Raw genomic sequence first — 23,196 nt, forward strand, 5'->3', positions numbered from 1 at the left:
TGATTCAGATTCTAAGAACATTCGAATGCTGTCATGACTCGTGGACTATGAATGTGTCAGTTTTGACATTTGATCCCATAGAGGAAGGGGTATACCTCTACTATAAATTAGTACTATAGTAAAGTGCTACTTTGATTTCCGTTGCCAATAAAAAAGACGGAGGATTTGTTGAGTGTAGAATTATATATTTTTTTTGTCAAGTATTTTAGTGGTTAGAAAATTTACCTAAAGGCGAATAAATTGAGTGTTCGAGATTCGAACCCTAGCTCCCGCATGAGAGCAGATCCTCACCCATTAATGTTTCCTTGTGTAATCTTGTCTCTTTATTAAACAATAAAATACAATAAAAATACAAAAAAGATAAAGTGTGAATGGTGTGGATCTGAACTGCTCCCTCTGCGGTTTATTTTCAAATTGAGAGGATCTGCTCTTCTCCTGCATATATAGTGTCGTCTCTGCCAATTGATCTAACCTTTCTTGTCTAGTATTTTAACCTCATTTTTCATTTCTTTTATAACTAAAAAGAAATCTAATAGTATATGTGCTTACTTTGATTTGGAGCAGCATTCGTGACCTAAAAAATATGCATGACAAGTTAGTTTAACCACATTTGGTTAGCTAATTTTAGTCTAATTTAAAGTATTTGAATTGCATGTTTTCAGAACTTTTGGAAAGCTCCAAATTCTCTAATGTTTATCGCATTTTTGTCACTTGCATGCCTCATAGTGTTTTCTTAGTTCAGTAGTTTTTATTTATTTATTTTGAGCTTTGCCCTCTTTTTGTAAAATAAGGCTCATTTTTAATCAATTGCACATTGGATGCTGCATTTAATTTTCATCCATACTTTTAAAATTTTAGTGCCAATATATGATAAGTTTGTAGTTCTTGGCCATGACTTATAAATAGACGAAAACTGTTTTGATTTCCTTTAAATTGTCACCAAATTGAAATGAACCCTTAAATGACCATTGCTAAGAAAATTAAAGTTGTACCAAAAAAAGTACTGTCCATTGCTAAGAAAATTTAGGTATGTGGTTGGATGACTAAATACAACAGCAATGCATCATGCTGTATATTTAAGATATTGTTTTCTTTAGATATAATTATGTCATTTATATGAGGTTTTTTGTTGGATTATGAAATGTGAGTGTTGTTAAGGTACATTTAACTTTAATTCTCAAATGTGTGACTTTTTATATATAACGAGTTTAATTTTGATTTTGCCGTTAAAAGAAGTTTAATTTGGATACTATTTAGAGATATGCATCATTGTATATTATTATGTTACTTTACTGTAATATTATATCAAGCCGCTAGTACTTGTTAGGGATACTGCCTAACAAAGTACTTGAGCACATGAATTTGCAGATATGTATTATACTTTCATGACGATAAAAGTTATGTCCCCGTGCGTCTGCATATATGTGTTTTGTTTTGTGGGTGGCATCAAGTGTGAAGTGAAGGGATAATATAATAATAAAAAGGTTTTTGAAAGATAAAGAGAGGGTACCCGTATTTGACAGTTTGTACATAACATAGTCTTGTAAATATGTGGTTATGATTCTTATGAATTCGATCTCTGACCAGTACGTATAAAAGAATATATTTTGAAGTTAACTCTTTAAGTGGATCTCGTGCATCGAAAGATTAGTTTCGAGACTTCTACCGGATATCTTAGATAAAAAAGAAAAGAAAGATAAAGAGCCTAGAAGGGGGAGGCAACAAAACAAAGAGAAATTAGCACATTAAGTGGAGGGTGAAGAAGGGAGGAAAAAGCAATAGAGAATATCTCTAGTCCCACATCTTCCAACACTTTGAAGTCATCATCATTACAGACACATCTCTTCATGTCACTTACTACTAGATTTCTCTTTTGTGTTATTTTTTTCCTTAATTTTGTTACTAATCTTTATATTTATTTATTGGTTAAGGAACCATGAATAGAATCCAATTATATATTAGCTAGCTAACAGTGCTTCAATTATTCTTACTTCTCTATTAGTATTTTTTTTCTTCTTCAGTGTTTAATACTGTAACAGAATCCTAAGTTTTAAATAAAAGAAAAGGACAGTGTTCCTAATGCACCTTTGTTGCCTAAAGATGAAAAAGAAATTACAACGTGTACATGTTCATTGGGACTGAGATTGCTTATTGTTATTGGTAATAAAACACTTAGTATTAACTATAGATTGGATAGCTCATATATTAACACAGCTATAATTAAAATTATTGTAAACATTTTCGGTGACACATTTAAAATTATAACTTGTTAGTGTCTAGTTGTAATAATAGAAAAATTCAAATTCAGGTTTATTGTTCCTATTTAAATGTCATTTTGATAGTTTAAGGTATATATATATAGAATGGTCAGTGGTAGTACCTCGCCAGAAACTCTGGTAGACATCAAGTTCCCAAAACACCATTTCATCGCAGATAAAAACCACACCCTATAGGCATAGCTATCCAAGAGTCTAAAAAAAAGTACAACATTGATGCATGCATCTTTTTCTCAACAACTCAATGAAGTGGTGACCTATGACCTATATATGTTTTTCAATGACATTAATTTTCCTCTAGGACAAGTCATTAGGTAGGGACGGTTTGGATTTAGCACAATTGCTACGTGACCGCCGTCCGATTAAAATGAGTGGCTAAGATATACAACTACTTGCATGAAAGATTTTTTTACAAAGATTTTTTTATTGCGTGTAATTGCATGAAAGAGTTACAATTGTGGATCATGATCCCTTTGGATGTCCTCATAGTCATTGAAACACATGTGCATGGTTATGGTTTTTTTGGAAGGGCCTATGAGAAAATCCAAATTGTAATATATATTTTTTTTTAAAAGTCTGGTAGTAAAACTTACACATACTAAGTGCAGAGAAGTAAAAAGTTATAGGTTTGAACAATTCAGTAGATAAAATATCTTGCAGTTGTATTTAAGATACATTCAAATTTGTATATTAACCATGATAAAAGAATAAAAGTACAACTAAAGCTAAATAAAAAATTGGTTCAAAAAAAAAAAAAGCTAAATAAAATTATCATTTTTTATACTGTCAAAAAAAAAAAATCATTTTTTATAGTCTTAAATCTATATCAAAAGGTTTTGAAAATCGGTTAATTTCTTAAACTGACATTTTGTTTTAAAATTTATTTTTTAAATAAAAATGTGCAATTATATAATATGACAAATTATGAAATTCAACTATGTTGACACCATTTAATCGCCGCCGATTTTTTAATATAAAAAATGACATAATAAAATTGAGTTTTTATTGTTATATTTCCACTAATTTATTCCACCAAACACTTACTTTTGTCCCTTCTAAATGATATGACCTTCAAGAGTAGTTTGCTGATAGTATGTTTGAATAAGATTTTAAAGAATAAAATGGTATGTAATTGATTTGTAGGAATAATTAATGTAATTATACTTCATTTTCAAACAATTTAGTTTTAATCTTAATCTTAGAATTTGGTATTAGGCATAACTCATCCTTACAAAACCGGCTTGTAAAGTGAGGATTGTCTCTATTAAATAAACACTTATTCAGACCATCTCACAGCCGATGTGAGACTTCTTAACACACCCCCTCACGCCTAGCACTATTGGGCTTGGTGCGTGGATATAAAAGGTGGGTGGTCCGATAGCGGAAATCTGATAACAGGTGGCCCAACGGATCGTGGAGAGGCTCTGATACCATCTTAGAAATGAGTATTGGGCCTAACTTATCCGTACAAAATCGGCTTATAAGATGAGAATTGCCTCTAGTATATAAATACTTATTCAGGCTATCTCACGACCGATGTGAGACTTTTAACATTTAAAATCATAAATACATGGTAATATTAATATAATGGCACATTCTAATTCCATTGATCAGTAGATGTGTCCTTTCACAGTTTAACTCCTTTGAGATTGTTTATAGACATGATGTCGACATAATACAATTTCATGATATTCGATGGCTAAAATAAATAATTAAATCAATAAAGAAATTAAGAAATATAAAATATATATCAATCAAAGTTTCATTGTTTATTAATTGGGTTGTTATGCATACTAATACTGATACTGTGGATGCACACAGATAACATCAAGCCATCTTTTATAACCAAATCAAAGCACAATTTATTGCATTATGATTTGAAAGATTAAGATGGTTTGTTGCATGAAGATTATTCTTCACTTTTGTTAAATCTAGCTTTTTATTTGATTATTTATTATTAATATAACAACAAATGGAGTGAGTTCTCAACTAGCTAGTTTGAGTTAAGGATGAAAGAAATTAATGATAAAAATTTCAGGTTTTCCTTAAAAAAAAATAAAAAATTTCAGGTTTAAATCCTGATGAAGTAAAAAAATGGACACTAGCAACTCATTGCCCATTGATTTCTTCGCGCAAATACATAAATTTTTGGATTAAATTAAGCCCAAAGTTTGTCTATTTAATTAAAAAAATTTAAAAATAAATCAAATATTATGAATGACATCGACAATTAAAATGTAACTAATAGTAATATTTTTAGAGGAAAAAAAAAATATGCACTGACAATGTAAAATAATTTTATGTTGTCAACCAATATCAATCATGTTTTCCGCCACATCAGCGCACTTCACACCATGTTTATTAAACGATCGTATAAAACTATTTTTCACTGTCGGTGCATATCCATTAAACTCATATTTTTATTGCCGTTCTTAAGAAGATTACTGAAAAATCTATCATCTAATGTTACAAAATTTAACTCTTACCTCTGAATGACATTGACAAATTAAAATTATAATTCATGTTTAAAATATAGTTACTCTCTTCTAAATAGGAATTACATTTTTAAAAAAATATATTTTTCATCATTCTTGTCGAATCATAGATTTGGACATTCTAACCATCACCCCATGACCCATGTTTATCTCATCTATAATAGGACAAGGACACTGATCATGCTTTATCATAAAAGTACTAGCTAGTTTTATGTTTTAAGAAAGATCATAGAACTAGGTAAATGGAACAAAAAAAAAAAGCTCTAAAACTCTTTATTTGAAACAACTAATATTAATAGTAATTAGTAACTACTATTGTTAATTTTTATTGTGGGTGGAAATTGAAAACTTGATTTTTTATCACTCCACTTCCTATTTCATCTATTTCGGTTAATAAGTCATCTTTTTTATCACTCCACTTCCTACTTCCAATCTTTGTAAGGCCATTTAGCAATTTCAAGGCATACTACAAAAAATTCAACATCTTTAAATTTTTTTGTGTGGTCAAATAGTCTAATGGCTATAATTTCATTCTTAAAGTAAATAAATTAAGTATATGAGATTTAAATTCAGACTCCTACATATAAAAATGTCTCTTACTGTAACGACCCGATTTTTAGTAAATCGATATTTTATATATTTGCATATATTTTGGGTTAGTGTTAAATATTTATTTACGCGACCTATGATTATTTATCGCGAACATAAGTTTGTGAGCGAAACCTTTGTCGTGTTAGTGGGCTTGGGCGTGAGATAGAAGCTTAGTGGGCTTAGGCAAGTTGGGCTTGAACCAAGAGATTTGGAGAGTAGTATAAGTACCAAGTCAAACCCATGAATAGGATCACAATTCATTTTTCATGAGAAGTGAGGTTTGTAAGCTTAGAAGCAAAGCAAGAACCCTAGGAGAGAAGAAGAACACGAGCAAGGAGAAGAGATTTAGAGGCCAAGAATCATCATTCAATCTAAGGTGAGAGTGGTTAAGCATAAGCTTGGGTGATCCAAGAGAGGGGAGGTGTCTAGCCTCCATTCCTAAACTCTCTCATCCAATTTCTTTGGGGTTTGGGTGAAGTTTCTTTATCATAAACATGTCTTTTCATCTTAGTATGCTTAATGAACATCTAGGAGGGAATATGTTTATGTTTGATGATGGTTTTGCATGTTTATGCAACTTTGCTTATTTTGCAAGAAATTGACATGATTTTGTATGTGTGATGTGTTTTGGTGTTTTTGATTGTTGATACATGTATATATGTATGGTATATACATGATTGATCACTTGTTATGCATTTATAACATGTTTAGATGTATTTTTGAGTGGAATCAATGTTAAACCGCCTTAGAAACTCAAGAACAGATATTTTCTGGTGTGGTTCGCTACCTGTTCGCTCAGCGAATAGTTCGCTACGAGTTCGCTACCTGTTCGCCATGTACCTGTAACCCTCTGATGTTGTTCGCTACCTGTTCGCTCAGCGAATAGTTCGCTACGGGTTCGCTACGGCTTCGCTCAGCGAACAGCTCTGTGACAGCAATTTTTGTTAATGTTTGTAAAGTGTGTGTATCCATGTATTTGGTTTCGTTTTGGTTTGGAATTATTATATGTTTAATAATTGTGTTGTGTAATGGCATTTATATAAAATGTCAAAGAAGAATATTAAGGTTTGTATACTTTAATAAAGAGGGATATCAGCTTGTCTGATAAAGAAGTAAGTTGGATTAGGTTATCCATTTGTGAGTTTACCATATGTTTGGTATTTGCATGACATTCATACATTCATGCATTATTTAGGGATTTCAGACTTGTCTGATAAAGAGGATATTGGGCTTGCCCAATAAAGAGGATATCAAAGGTCAGGTTCTTTGATAAAGACGATGGTACCACATGCATTAGTCGTGTCTAGGTTGGCATGACATTGAATGTTTGGCATTAGTCGCATTTGAGTAAATGTGCAATTATGTGTTATGTGTTATGTGAGTTCTTTGTGTGGTCCGAAACGACGCGAAACTATCTGGTTGTGTATTTGTGAGTATGTGTTATCTGGTGTGTTGCTTATGGAGGCATGTGTGTGAGTTAGTATTACATGATAGGTTGAATATAGGTGCGTTCTATATTCGTATGTATGTGATTATGTTTACTAACTCTCTACCTATTTGTTATGTGCTGGACCTTTGGGGGTTCAGGTATTCAGGTCGAGGTTTCGATCGAGCTTTAGCTGTAGATCGTTTTGGTGAGGAGCACTTTTGGTGAGGAGCTAGTGTAGGCTACCTTTGTATAGTTTTGTTAAGTTAGTTTGGTTGTGATGTATATTAGTGCTCTGGTATGTTGTAACATCGAGTCGGGGATCGTTTGTATTCTGTCGTATATCGATGCGAACATCTTAACTTATGTTTTATGTTAATGAATTATCTTTTGAACTATTTTGTTCATTGCTTTGAAAATCCTTTATGTTATGTTTTCCGCTGCGACGTTTCGTGTCGTGTGCACGATCGTTTTTTGAAAATGTTTTTTCGTAGCGCTCCGGCTACTTATCTTTAAAGAGTTTTTAAGATCACGTTTTTAAGGGTAGTTAGTCCGGGGTGTTACAATAGTTGGTATCAGAGCAGGTCGGTTCATGTGAGCCATTAGGATTTTCTTTCTCTTGTATGAAGCATGTGTTGGGTACACTGTTAATACATTCTAACGTCGAGTTGTGGTTCGTTCAGGAATCATGGCTGCTGCTAGGACCAACGCGTGGATCGCAGAAGCTTTAGCTACGTTGACTACTTTAGTGGCACGGGATAATGACCCTGGAAGGAATCAAGAATATGTGTATTGCTATAAGTGTGGCGAGCGAGGTCATAAGCCTTTTGAGTGTCCGAAGGAGCTGGACAAGTGTCTCAGGTGTGGAAGGATGGGCCACAAAACGGAAGCGTGCAGGGGGAAGTTGACTTGTTACGACTGTGGTGAAGATGGCCACAAGAGTGTTGAATGCAAGAAGCCCAAACAGGTCGTCGGAAAGGTGTTTGCATTGGGTGATGAAGATGGCAAGGCCAAGTCCAGTTATTACAAGGCCATGAAGGACAGGAAAGGTAAAGGACTGGAGCGCAGTAAGCCCTACGACATCGTGGAAAGAGGTAGTAGTAGTGGTAGGAAGAAGCAAGGAAATGGTCAATGCTACAAGTGTGGTGCGAGGGGTCATATTTCTTACGGCTGTCCGCTTAAGGATGACAAGTGCTTTAACTGTGGAAAGTTAGGGCACAAGGCTGAGGTTTGTCGTGCAACGAAGGTTGTTTGTTTCAATTGTGGCGAAGAAGGTCACAAGAGTCCGGCGTGCAAGAAACCGAAGATGCCGCGTTGAGGGTTCGTTCTCTGTTTTATCTCTTAGGTAATTTCGAGGGCGAAATTCTTTTAAGGGGGGTAGAGTTGTAACGACCCGATTTTTAGTAAATCGATATTTTATATATTTGCATATATTTTGGGTTAGTGTTAAATATTTATTTACGCGACCTATGATTATTTATCGCGAACATAAGTTTGTGAGCGAAACCTTTGTCGTGTTAGTGGGCTTGGGCGTGAGATAGAAGCTTAGTGGGCTTAGGCAAGTTGGGCTTGAACCAAGAGATTTGGAGAGTAGTATAAGTACCAAGTCAAACCCATGAATAGGATCACAATTCATTTTTCATGAGAAGTGAGGTTTGTAAGCTTAGAAGCAAAGCAAGAACCCTAGGAGAGAAGAAGAACACGAGCAAGGAGAAGAGATTTAGAGGCCAAGAATCATCATTCAATCTAAGGTGAGAGTGGTTAAGCATAAGCTTGGGTGATCCAAGAGAGGGGAGGTGTCTAGCCTCCATTCCTAAACTCTCTCATCCAATTTCTTTGGGGTTTGGGTGAAGTTTCTTTATCATAAACATGTCTTTTCATCTTAGTATGCTTAATGAACATCTAGGAGGGAATATGTTTATGTTTGATGATGGTTTTGCATGTTTATGCAACTTTGCTTATTTTGCAAGAAATTGACATGATTTTGTATGTGTGATGTGTTTTGGTGTTTTTGATTGTTGATACATGTATATATGTATGGTATATACATGATTGATCACTTGTTATGCATTTATAACATGTTTAGATGTATTTTTGAGTGGAATCAATGTTAAACCGCCTTAGAAACTCAAGAACAGATATTTTCTGGTGTGGTTCGCTACCTGTTCGCTCAGCGAATAGTTCGCTACGAGTTCGCTACCTGTTCGCCATGTACCTGTAACCCTCTGATGTTGTTCGCTACCTGTTCGCTCAGCGAATAGTTCGCTACGGGTTCGCTACGGCTTCGCTCAGCGAACAGCTCTGTGACAGCAATTTTTGTTAATGTTTGTAAAGTGTGTGTATCCATGTATTTGGTTTCGTTTTGGTTTGGAATTATTATATGTTTAATAATTGTGTTGTGTAATGGCATTTATATAAAATGTCAAAGAAGAATATTAAGGTTTGTATACTTTAATAAAGAGGGATATCAGCTTGTCTGATAAAGAAGTAAGTTGGATTAGGTTATCCATTTGTGAGTTTACCATATGTTTGGTATTTGCATGACATTCATACATTCATGCATTATTTAGGGATTTCAGACTTGTCTGATAAAGAGGATATTGGGCTTGCCCAATAAAGAGGATATCAAAGGTCAGGTTCTTTGATAAAGACGATGGTACCACATGCATTAGTCGTGTCTAGGTTGGCATGACATTGAATGTTTGGCATTAGTCGCATTTGAGTAAATGTGCAATTATGTGTTATGTGTTATGTGAGTTCTTTGTGTGGTCCGAAACGACGCGAAACTATCTGGTTGTGTATTTGTGAGTATGTGTTATCTGGTGTGTTGCTTATGGAGGCATGTGTGTGAGTTAGTATTACATGATAGGTTGAATATAGGTGCGTTCTATATTCGTATGTATGTGATTATGTTTACTAACTCTCTACCTATTTGTTATGTGCTGGACCTTTGGGGGTTCAGGTATTCAGGTCGAGGTTTCGATCGAGCTTTAGCTGTAGATCGTTTTGGTGAGGAGCACTTTTGGTGAGGAGCTAGTGTAGGCTACCTTTGTATAGTTTTGTTAAGTTAGTTTGGTTGTGATGTATATTAGTGCTCTGGTATGTTGTAACATCGAGTCGGGGATCGTTTGTATTCTGTCGTATATCGATGCGAACATCTTAACTTATGTTTTATGTTAATGAATTATCTTTTGAACTATTTTGTTCATTGCTTTGAAAATCCTTTATGTTATGTTTTCCGCTGCGACGTTTCGTGTCGTGTGCACGATCGTTTTTTGAAAATGTTTTTTCGTAGCGCTCCGGCTACTTATCTTTAAAGAGTTTTTAAGATCACGTTTTTAAGGGTAGTTAGTCCGGGGTGTTACACTTACCATATGAATTATGCTCACGAGGACAAACATCTATAAATTTATCCCATGCTAACTTTGTCATGGTGAATTTAATTGGCTTTAAACTCAAATGCACCATTCTAAGAGTACTTCCAACAATATTTTATTATTAAGTTTTAAACACCATTGCAACTCTTTCATAACTTTTATTTTCATTGTGGGTAAATATACGTAACAAACGTCCCGTAAACTTAACTCAATTAATAGAATATTGCATTATATATATGTAGGGGTCGGGGTTTGAACTCAGTCATCTCATTTATTTATTTTAAAGGTAGATTTTCTATCCACTAAACTACTTAACAAAAAATTAAATCTATCGTTTCATAATACGTTATTTAAGCTATCGTTTCATACAAAAATATATATATATATATATATATATATATATATATATATATATATATATATATATATATATATATATATATATATATATAATCAATCAACAAAAAGGATTAATTGAGCTATAATACTTTATGAGTTGTTTAAATATATCATTAAAGTCAAATTTATATATGGGTTATATAAATGTGATGTGACATAATTGAATCCACTACATAATACCTTATTTAAGCTATGCAAAATGAGTTACTTAGATTATATATTAGAGATGCCCACTTTGGGTAATGAGTTGTTTAATAGCTAGCTAATTAAGATGTAAGACCTCTCTTAAACAGTTTCAATATTTTCTTAAGTAAATTATGTATAATTAGATTTTTGTAAACCCACCCTTCTCCCCTAAAAATCAAAAGTAGACGTAGATTCTAATTAAAGGACGTCGTTATTTTCATGATATGGCTTAGAATAAGGTACTCTTACTAATAGTTATCATTGGAGATGGGAAATTATTCAATTAATAGGGTCTCTCGTGTATGATTAGTGTGCAGGATTAAGCAAAATACTTCTACATTAATTCATTTCATAATAATATCTTATGATATAAATTTTGCTGGTTGATGTCTTCATACCCACGCAAGCCATTCATATGAAGCTATGGGGTCCCAATATATCTAATTGAGCAAAACAAATGCGTGCATTTTTAGCTGAGATTAAAGTTGCCAAATTTGAATTTTCTTTTTTGCTTTTCTTAGGAGATTTTTGGCCCATAAATTAGACTTTTAACTAAGAGTGGACCAATGAAAGCCTAATCTTTGACATATATTGTTCTATTCACATGATTTTCTTTCTTTCTTAATATTTCATTTCATCTTCTCAACCACATGTCATGTGTTCTAATAGGACAATGAGTCAATGACATTGTTGTTTTTTAGGCTCTCATTTTGTTTAACAAACTAACAATTAACTTTTTATCAAAAAATAAGGAAAATTTTGGCATTAAAAGAGCAATTTTGAGGATTCCAAACATAAACAATACTATTAAAAAATAGTATTCAGAGTTCGGCTCTAGATTAGTTAATAATTAATGGTTTTTTCTTTCACTGAAATAAAAAAGAGGTTATGGTCCATTGGTTAATATGAAAGGGAAATTAAGGTTGTGATTGAGAAGTGCAATTGAGGGCTCCCACTAGTAGTAATTAGCTTTAAAAAGTGAGTTTAGCTTTGATGTTTTCCACCAAAGATAGTTTTAGCTTTGAATTTAAAACCCTTTCCCCCCTATTTTGTTCATTTCTTCCACTACATTATAAATGATCTCATCTCATAATTTGGTAAATTAAAGTTTACATTTTTATGGAGAGAGATATTCATATTTAGTATCTGACACGTCTCAAATAAGATTATTTAGAATCCTAACTTTTCATTTTATTATTGCCATATACTCTACCATTTCTCACATTAATTTTCAAAATAAATAGTAATTTAATTTTAACCGGTAAACACAAATAAGTCATTTTTTTTAATAGAAGACTTATTTCTCATCTAAGGGGAGAGATAGCTTGATATATCATCTTATTTTCTGGCATAAAAATTTGTAAGTTTTGAATGTTCGGATGCTTTATGAATTAAAATATATATTATCAACAACAGGTGAAAAAAGTGTGATCACATTACTTTTAAAATCTCCTTTGAGCTGGCATATATGTACTAAATAAATATGATAATGGCACCCAATTTAGGTTAATTATCCAGTAGGGCCAAATGAGACACTGAAAATCTTATTTGCATAGACTCAATTGACTAAAGCAAAAGAAAATTTTGGAGATCCAATGCATAACATTCACTATATGATATATTGCTAGCTATAGATTCTTTCAAAAAAGATACTATTTAATCATGAAAATGTGGATATTATTTAGGGAAAGTACATATGAATGTGAATAACGTATGGGGAACTATTTTTGCTTTTTTTGATGCCACTATTTTAGAAAACAAAAGGGAGCCATTTCAATAAGTCGGTTAGTGGCGGTGCACTCCTTAACCCAAAAGCCAAAAATCCTTGTTGGAGCCACATAACATAACTTTATTGGATTACCTAACTACATAGTAGTCAATAATAGGGTCATAAATTCATAATATTGATATAGAAAAATATCACTATACTTTTATTAGTTTATGTAACCAACTAAATATTTAAGCAAAGTAGTAATAAATTAATAATCAGATATCTTGTAGAATAAATAATTTGATTTGTTATAAAAAAAAAAAAGAGAAACTGTTTTTTTTTTAAGTTGTTTAATGAGTAGAAATTTCACTCTTAAGATGAATAAGTAAGATAATCGAAATTGGAATTTCCCCGATTTCCTGTATATATAATATAATATAGGGTAAATAGGGTTTTACCCCCCTGCAAAATAAGCCAATTTTGCATTACCCCCTCAAAAAAAAAAACTTGGGATTACCCCCTGCAATATGAAGATTCTCTCTTTTTACCCTCTGCTTGACAACTTGGCATAAAATCTTTATTTTTTATGAGGTGGCATGCATATGTGGCATTTATTTCATTTTTATTTTTTTAATTTGCACATGTCATTTTTATTATTAAATAAATTGGTGACAAATATTTAAAAAATTCCACTTAATTAGTTTTTAAAAAAATAAAAAATATTGTGTCAAAAAAAAAATTATTAAAAATAAAATATGTTAATTCAAAAAAATATGTTAATCCATTGTTTCTAACGCAAAAAAAAAAAAAAAAAAAACTCAAAATCTTTTCCCGTAACATAACACAAACTCAGAATCCCAGAATCATTTTTCTCTAAAATAAAACCTAGAAATCCGCCGAATCACTCCGCCGAATTCGTCGAAACAAATGATTGATGAAGAACAAAGGCAGGAACTAGGAACCGGATTTCCTATAAAGGCAGAAACTGGGTTTTTGAATTTATGGGTTAGAGATTGAATTGATGGGATGAAGAATTGGGAAGAAGAATTATGTTTTTGGGTTAGGAAGAAATTGGGTTGTTGTAAAGGGATGAAGAATAGAAGAACAAAAGAAATTTATGATTATGTTTCTGGGTTTACCGAGATTGATTTTTGGAAGAAAAAAAATTGGGTTCTTTTTGGATTGTTGTTCTTGGTGGTGTTGATGATTTTGTTGATGTTGTTGTTGTTCTTAGTGGTGTTGATGTTGTTGTTCTTGTTGAATGATGAAAGTTATCGTGGTAGGGATGAAGGGGAAATTAGAAAAGAATTTATTATTATTTTTTTAATTTTTAGTTTATTTAATAATAAAAATGACATGTGCAAATGTAAAAAAATAAAAAATAAATAAATGCCACATATGCATGCCACCTCATAAAAAATAAAGATTCTATGCCAAGTTGTCAAGCAGGGGGTAAAAAGAGAGAATCTTCATATTGCAGGGGGGTAATCCCAAGTTTTTTTTTTGCAGGGGGTAATGCAAAATTGACTTATTTTACAAGGGATAAAACCCTATTTACCCTATAATATCCTACCAATTGAGCTAAGTTTACATTACAAACCGACTTAATTCATAATCTTTTGGTTGGAAGAGCCTGTATTATGCAATAATAATATTATTAATTATTTTTTTGAAGGAAAAAAATATTAACAATACATAAAATACAAAGTTTATTTGGAAGCATAATGAACACAACACAAGCATCTGCAGCCGTAACTGGTCCCACCTCCTTACTTTGAGACTGGTCCACCAGTTCATGTGTGTGGATTGGTGGGTCCAATTTCATTCCCTGTCTCAATACAAAATTTGAAGTGGAGCTGGCAAAAGTAACATTTTTTGTCTATAGAAATTTCCAGAGCTTCGAAAAAACTCATTCCAATACAGGTATTATACACTAATCCACATAAAGCAGTGACTATAGTCCCGCCGTCTCTGTGTTTTAGATGTTGTGCAAAATATAAAAGCGGTTTTTTAATAAAAAAAATATAATTCTTTTAAAAGAAATTATCAATTTAAATTGAATATATATATATATATATATATATATATATATATATATATATATATATATATATGTATATGATTCTCGTAAACATATAAATTATCAATATTAAATCAATTGCATTAAAATAAATAGAACAAGAAATATAAAATAATTATCTTTCTATATAACGTCAAAAAGAATATTCTAATCTAAGATTAAATTTTATGCAAAGATTAAATTGGACTAGAACTATATTTACGAGTATAGATAACTAATCTATTGATACTCATATGATATTTTATGAACATTAACAATATATAACTATTATTTTAGGGTCTAAAAATTAATTTATTAATACACATATGATATTTTATAGGTATAAATAATATATAAGTAATATTATAGACCTCGAAATTTTGAGTTGAGACCCTCAAAATTTTGAGGTCCGATGTCGTCGCACACCTCGCACATGTGTGCAAGACCCCTAGAGTAGGAAATTTTTCAACATTTTCTGTCGGAAAAGATCTCAAAAGGCCGGATTCAATTAAGTAAGAATGTTATTAAGCTGAATAACTTCACTCAAATTTATTTAAACTCAAAATTTCAACATTGTTAAATGGGTATTAGATGTTAAATGGACAATAACATCACACCTTAAGTTGATAAAAATTGATAAAGTTATGACACAGGAAGTTGAAATGTTAGAGACTATTTTGGTAGAAAGTGAATAGAGACTATTTTAATAGAAAATAAATGAAGATTAAATCTTATTTACCGGTAAGTGGTCATGGACCAAATTAGGACCAAATTAGGAAACATTTGACAGAGACAAAAACTAATTTGAAATATTACAAGAGTCACTGATCTAGTTAAAAGCGAGTCACAAAGACAAAAACCGTTTTGATAATTTACTCGACTCGAATTTTACACTTAATTTTAGTGGTTATTACCAAATTTTCTCGAAATTGTAACTTATTATCATATTAGACATTGAATATATCAAAATTATGAATACAGATGACATTTTCAATATCTCATATTATATATAGTAATTTTATGGATTAATCTTATGTTTGCTATTACGGTGGATATGTCAGAATTACAGTGATCAATCGTGATTTTTCAAAAGCTATAGAATGTAGCTTCTATGAAATCACGGTGGATCACCCTGATTCTACCATAATATTAAATATAGGCTAAATTGACCAACAAAAAAAAAACATTTGAAGACTAAATTGACCGGTTGAAAACAAACTTAAGGATCAAAATAACTAATAAAAAAGTGATTTGTAAATTTTTTACAATTTTGATATATTCAATTTTTTTTTTATCAAATCTATTGAATTATTATATGACAACAAATTATCAAAATGGTGGTTAAATAACATTTGAGACATTGATAAAAAAGAAATTTTTTTGAGACATTCTTTAATTTGTATTGACTCAAGAACTTTACCTTTTCCCTCTAAGTCTAAATAAAACAGCTTGCTCTCTCTCTACTTTTGATCTACACTTCTTTCCTTTCTCTCACAAACAAAACACACCAAAATACAGTTTTGTCTCAAAACTCTATCGTCCTTTCTTTTCTTTATTTTCATTTGTACATATCAAACAAAAACAGAGGAAACAGAGCAATCAACCATGGCTACCAACAAATTTGCAACCATGTTACACAGAAACACCAACAAAATCACCCTTGTTCTAGTCTATGCAATCCTTGAATGGATTCTCATCCTCCTCCTTCTTCTAAATTCTCTTTTTTCTTATTTGATTATTAAATATGCTGATTATTTTGGTCTAAAAAGACCCTGTATTTGGTGTGCTAGAATTGATCATATCATAGAGTCTGAGAAAAATTTGAATCCTTGTAGAGATCTTGTGTGTGAAAATCATGCTGTTGAGATTTCAAAATTGGGTTTTTGTTTAAATCATCACAAACTTGCTGAATCAGATGATATGTGTGAGAATTGTTTTTCTTCATTTTCATCTAAACAAAATTATGGTAAAGTTTCTCAAAATTTTGATTTTTTTCCATGGATGAAGGAAATAGCAATGATTGATGGTGTTGATGAAAAGATTATTGAGAAAGTGGAAGAGGGTTTGAAGTGTTCTTGCTGTGGTGTCAATTTTGATAACAGATTTTACCCTCCTTGCATTGTGATTAACCCTTCTATGAACATTTTGGATTATGAACAGAACTCACCTCAGAAGCAGAATTTGATCAAAGAAGGTGTGTTTTTCTCAGAAGTTGATCATCACTTAGATCAAAGTAGATCAGATTTTGTACTTGATCATCATGAAAATCAACAGAAGATTGAAGAAAAGAGTGGAATTCATATGTTGTTTGAGGTTGAACAGGATTCAGGTAAAAAAGAAGAAGATGCAGAAGAGAATTGTTCTTGTTCTGTTTGTGATGGTGTCAAGGAAACTATGGTTGATGATCTTTACAAGCTTGAATTTGGTTTAGAGAAAGGTAAAGATGAAAACTTGGAATTTAATGTTGCAAAGCCTAAAGATGATGATCATGATGATGAAGCTTGTGACAAAACTGTTGTTGAAGTTGAGAAAACTGAGGAAATTCCATACAAGCATCTTGAATTTTTCATTCATGGTCATGATTGCAGTTTGATTCCTGTTGAATCGGTTGAATCCACTGCCACAGAAAATGGAAATCAAAGTGAATATAATAAGGTTGTGGATGAAGGGTTTATAGCCAGTGAAGATTTTATTCTTGACTTTGGTATGATGAATACTGATGCAGAAGCTGAACCATTGATTGAGAAATGGCACATTTCTGGTGATATTGTAGCAGAATTTTCTTGTCAAGAGAATAAAAATGTCTACAAGGTTAATGAGTTTGAATCAGATCAATTGAATTATCATGATGTGAGATTTTCTCAAACAGATGAAGACTTGGCTAAGGATGATAATGTTGAAGTAAACATGGAAAGAATGATGATGAATGGATATGGAGATGGGGAATTAGGTTCATATGTTTCTCTAGGTTGATATTAATTTACTTCTGAATAAGTTCACTCATTTTTTATATTATTGTTCTTGTGATTTTTTATATGTAACCATTGATTCTAATATGCTTTATGTATTTTTGCAGCTTCTGAAGATGCATCACAAAGCGAAGATGAGGAATATGAAGCAGAAGTATCAATTGGTACTGAAATTCCTGATCAAGAACAAATTGATGAGTGTCAAGGCCAAGATATTCTTTTGGATACAAATCAAAGAATGCAAGAAGATTCATCTACTAGCTCAGTCGGATTTTATGTCCAACATGATAGTGGTAAGCCTCGATTTCTTTTACTCCTTTTACATCAAGTCTGATAGGCTCAGGATAGGCTCAGGGCACACCGATGGAGGCCTAGGCCATGCTTACAACCATGATTCTAAGTTGCAATAGCGAACCTTAGTAATGTAGGTAAATGTAGCCAATGTGACTGCAATTACAATTACCATGCCGATTTAGAGACTTCTAAAACATTTTTATTGCGGTTGCGGATTACAATTTAGAACTATGCTTACAACTTTCTATTGTCATAAGCTGAGTTTATTTTCTCATATTTTTAAAATAAAATTTTGCAATATATGATTAGGTCATGACAAAGGTGAAGAAGAGTTTTTAGAATTCAAAACCATGTCACTTGAAGTGAGAATGCCAACAACAATGCCATCATATTCAGAGCTTAATGAGAATGAGGAGGAGGAGGAAAAAATTCCTGACACGCCGACTTCTCTGGAGAGTCTTCATCAACTACACAAGAAATTACTTTTTCTTGAGAGGAAAGAGTCAGGAACAGAAGATTCATTGGATGGAAGCGACATAGAATGTGGCGAGGTGACCTTAGAGAAGTTAAAATCAGCATTGAAATCCGAAAGAAAAGCTTTGAAAACTCTATATGCAGAACTAGAAGAAGAAAGAAATGCATCTGCTGTAGCAGCCAATCAAACAATGGCGATGATCAATAGGCTTCAAGAAGAGAAAGCAGCAATGCAGATGGAAGCTTTGCAGTATCAACGAATGATGGACGAACAATCCGAGTATGACCAAGAGGCTATGCAGCTTCTGAATGATCTTATGATGAAGAGGGAGAAAGAGAAGCATGAGCTAGAAAAAGAGCTTGAAGTATATAGAAAAAAGGTTCTTGAATATGAGGTAAGAGAAAAGATGATATTGTCAAGAAGAGATAGCATGAGAAGCCGAACTTCATCTCCCTCTTGTAGTAATGCTGAGGATAGTGATGGATTGTCCATTGATTTCAATCAAGAATCAAAGGAAGAAAATGGTTTTCACAGCAACCAGAACACTCCTGTTGATGCTGTCTTATATTTGGAGGAATCATTATCAAACTTTGAGGAAGAGAGGTTATCAATACTAGAACAGCTGAAAGTATTGGAAGAAAAGCTCATTATATTGAATTATGAAGATGAAGAACACTTCTTTGATGATACTACATCGATAGAAGTAGAACATCTTCGTGAAGAGAACGGGAATGGATATCATGATCACGATCACGAACATGATGATCAACAAGGCCAGGTAAATGGATTTGTAAATGGTAATGGAAAGCATCATCAAGGGAGGAAAATCATGGCCACAAAACCAAAGAGGCTTCTACCACTTTTTGATGCAATTAGTACAGAAACAGAAGATGTAGAGTTGAGTGGAGATGAAAATGAATTAGACTTTTCCGAATCACAAAATGTTTCGGCTGACAAGACCAGTTTGGATAAGAAAAAGGTTGGTTTAGAAGAAGAGGTAGATCATGTTTATGAGCGACTACAGGTGCTTGAAGCAGATAGAGAGTTTCTAAAGCATTGTATCAGTTCCTTGAGAAAAGGAGATAAAGGTTTGGATCTTCTCCAAGAAATTTTACAACACCTACGTGATCTAAGGAATGTGGAGTTCCGAGTCAGGAATATAGGAGATCTTGCAGTGTAAAAAGTCTACATGTTCAACTCTACCAAAGATATAATAGGTAAGATGCAACTGTTTTTCATGTATTCGAAATTATTTTGCGCATGTTTGCATTGATTCATTTGAGCTTACTTAATAACATAAATAGACTGTTTAAGAAAACTCTGAAAACAACTTATTTTCATAAATTCTCCAGGATAGCTTATAAAAATATCTTATAGCTTATTTCAACTTATGCTATAATCGGTTAACTAGGTTATTTCTAAATGCGGATTTGCTATATTGTAGTTGATCAACATGCTGCAAACCAAGCATACAAGAGCAATTAGCACCATCAATGCAGTGTTCTACAAGACAAGACAACAATGCATAACTTCAATATTAACAAAAAAAATCAGTGGAAGGAAGTTCCCTAATGGAGAAGGGAGAATCCTGCTATGGTCAGTTTGATACACAATGTGGTAGACAACAAAAATTAAGTCTACCTTTTGATATTTTTCATGTTACATTTTCTATGTCCAAGTGGACCCAAATTTTTGTGGGTTGTGTCCATCATAATTGCCTTTATGAAAAAGGAAGATGATGAGCATATGTGTGTGTAGGGTAGTGAGGTGAAGCCATGCTGTCAGTTGTATTTTGTGAAGAAAAAACTTGGCTTGCAAAGCTGGAGAGATTCATAAAAAATGATTCCAGTGCCAGGTACATAGAATTTTGTTTATTATAGAGACAGAATTAGGGCCACTAGTTTTGTCATTTTTTTAAAAATATTTTTGAGGTAAGAGTGAAGATTGAGGTAAGTAGCCTCTTTCTCATGTTTTGCATTATTGTATCCTATGAGGTTTGTTTTTTTCTTATGACAAAAAAAGCTGAGTAACTTGTATACTTCATGTATGTATTCATTTGTAATTATTATAAAAAAGTGAGTGTTTGTTTATATACTTCTTGGAATTTACTACTCTTACTATATTTTTTTGAAGACTTTGTGACTTAGATATGTTTAAAGAAATTAAAAATAGTATGAGAAGGAAATGCAGCTTTCACAATTGATTTTGTTTTAAGCTAGTTGCAACTTCTTGATAGATTGAAAACAATGGAAGTAAACTAAAAATATTAATATAGTGAACTGAAAATTATAGGACAGCACAAAGATATTATGCTAAAGGGGCATAAAGCTTATTGAATATTGATAAAGCCTAGTATTAAACACATTTGATTAAGTAATTATGAGTTGAGTTTGCTTTTGCTAAAAAAAAAAAAAAAGCCTAGATTATTGAAGAGACAAATATTCTTTTTTTTGGTGATCCCTGAGATAATATTCATGTACAATCTAAAATCTTAATACATTAAATTTATGGGTCAGTTCACTTTTTTTTTTTGAAGTAAGTCCAGTTTACTTATATATATATTAATCAATATTCATTTTTTCAAACAATGTGAGACTTCTAACCCCCGTACTTACTAGACAAACTATTGAGGGTAGTGTTGTACTTAGAAATGACTCAAATGTGATAGCATGTTTTCATCCGTACATGTAATAAGGTACTAATCTAAGTTTAAACGTGTTTGAGAGGAACAAATAGAAGGTCTCCATCTAAGACATCTACTATATAATTTCCATGAGACAAAGATAAGTATATTTTCTTCTCTCGTCTATATACATCTACATCCTTGTCAATCTTGACAATTACATCCTTTGGATTTTAGTAATGCTACTAATGCACCGATATTATAGTCAATCAAAGATGACCTGTTAGGAGGCTGTCGCATTCTCAAAGTGCCCTTGATATTAGGTTAAGCTAATTTTTCGAGTTTCTATAAAGAAAATAATGTCTCTTCCCAGTTTTGCTCACCCATGCAAAATATATTACCGAAAAATATCTTCTGATAAATGAAAGAGATTTTGAGTTAGTTTCTAAAAGAACAATTACCAAAAGAGTTTGTCTTTAAGTCTCCATATCTCGTGGAATTTAGTTAGAAAAATTAGAAATCAATTTGACTGTAATTTTTTTTTTAATTAACTACTATTTGAGCCCAACCTAGAATGGGTTAATTTTTACAATAGATCCAAATAAATAGCTAGGGACAAAAAAGAAAATAGATAAGGGGGTCCATTTTGCAATGAAGGTGCATTTAACGTTTTAATAAGTCCATCAACATATGGACTTTGTCAATTTCACTTACACGTCTCCCATGACATTAGAAATGACATACATCCACATTAGAAATATCTTCTTTTATATTTTTCTTCATTCTTCTTTTCTCTTCTCTGTTTTTTTTTTCTTCTTATCATTCTTCTCTTTTCTAATTGCATATAAAGTCTATTTTTTCATCATAGGGAAAAGTTGCTGCCAGCCCATACAAATTTTAATATATATTCTATAATATTCAGCCATAAAAACGAACTTGTACAATAAGTATAACACTATTTTCTACTTGTTATAAACATCTAATTTAAATAACCACAGTGATGTATTTGAACAAATATAAATAAACATTTTTTTATATATAGAATCGGAAGAAGTATTAAAATACTAAGGAACTAGTTTTTTTTGTAAAAAAATCTTAAAACAACTAGATCAATCGACCGCCAGAACAACTACTTCAATTGATGAACTTGTGACTAAAATAATAAGAACTTCACATACTTCCTTCTATACGACAACAAATGTTGTCGTATAGAAAGAAGCACGATTTTTCATTCTAAAAAAACATAGTTGATCCATTTGATTCCTTTCAAATCATCAATCATAATATATAAACATGATTGATCCATTTTCTTTCATTCACGTGTAATAATTTTTAAGTGATAGATTAAAAGGCTTGTAGTTCAAACAATATATATATATATATATATATATATATATATATATATATATATATATATATATATATATATATATATATATATATATATATAGATTTGCTATAACACACCCACCCATTTTTATGAAGGTGTGCATTAGCAACGTACATCTTAGGGTGTATTTAATCACTTTTTAGTTATTAGTTGCTAAAACACACCTTCTAAAAAATTAGTGGGTGTATTCTAGCAAATGCTTATAGGAGTTGCTAACGTACACCTACTTATTTTTTAGAAGGAGTGTTTTAGCAACATGCACCTCAAGGTGTATGTTACCACTTTTTAGTTATGACTTGCTAATACACACCTTCTAAAAAAACAAGTGGGTGTACGTTAGCAAAACTCATATATATATATATATATATATATATATATATATATATATATATATATATATATATATATATATATATATATATATATATATATATGAGGAAGGTTATATTGACTCCAAGAGTAACTCTTTTGAGTTACTCCACATCCTAACCCTTTATTTTGTTTTAATCTAATGAACCAATATTAATCATCATTACTAATCATGTGACCTCATGTTTCTTAACTATTCTCACAATATTTATGGATTCCTTTAATTACTCTATATTTACATTTCCTTTTATTCTATCAAAAGTATTATTTATTTAATTTTTAAGTCACTAGGTTTGGTCTATTGATGATGTATTTGGGTAGTACGTTATAGGTCTTAGGTTCGATCCACGGTCATCGTAAACCAAAAAAAAAGTCTTTTTTTTTCGAAAAAAATAAATCATTATTTTCTTTTCCATTGATTATCATAAAATCATTCACCATTTCTTCTTATTTATCAACCAAAAAAACCAAAAGAAATTCATGATTGTCATACGTCCTAGTGTAAGATCAAAGTAATTTATTTTTTTATGCAAGAGATCAAGATCAAAGTAAATTG

The 23,196-nt window shown here is 31.7% G+C and overlaps 2 protein-coding genes across 2 annotated transcripts; both read left to right on the forward strand.

Annotated features, from left to right (window-relative positions):
* The first annotated feature begins 7,476 nt into the window (after positions 1-7,476).
* On the forward strand, positions 7,477-9,433 carry LOC123914594 (DNA-binding protein HEXBP-like). Its single transcript, XM_045965795.1, has 2 exons — positions 7,477-8,016; positions 9,359-9,433. The coding sequence occupies exons 1-2, from the start codon at positions 7,477-7,479 to the stop codon at positions 9,431-9,433; spliced, it is 615 nt and encodes a 204-aa protein (XP_045821751.1).
* Positions 9,434-15,879: 6,446 nt separating this feature from the next.
* Positions 15,880-20,348, forward strand: LOC123918342 (myosin-binding protein 3). Its single transcript, XM_045970365.1, has 4 exons — positions 15,880-17,488; positions 17,597-17,782; positions 18,093-19,475; positions 19,703-20,348. Exons 1-3 carry the CDS (start codon positions 16,126-16,128, stop codon positions 19,436-19,438), a joined length of 2,895 nt encoding a protein of 964 aa, XP_045826321.1. The 5' UTR covers positions 15,880-16,125; the 3' UTR covers positions 19,439-19,475; positions 19,703-20,348.
* The last annotated feature ends 2,848 nt before the right edge of the window (positions 20,349-23,196 follow it).

This window comes from Trifolium pratense, linkage group LG3 (assembly GCF_020283565.1).
Source record: "Trifolium pratense cultivar HEN17-A07 linkage group LG3, ARS_RC_1.1, whole genome shotgun sequence".
In the NCBI taxonomy this organism is placed as follows: domain Eukaryota; kingdom Viridiplantae; phylum Streptophyta; class Magnoliopsida; order Fabales; family Fabaceae; genus Trifolium; species Trifolium pratense.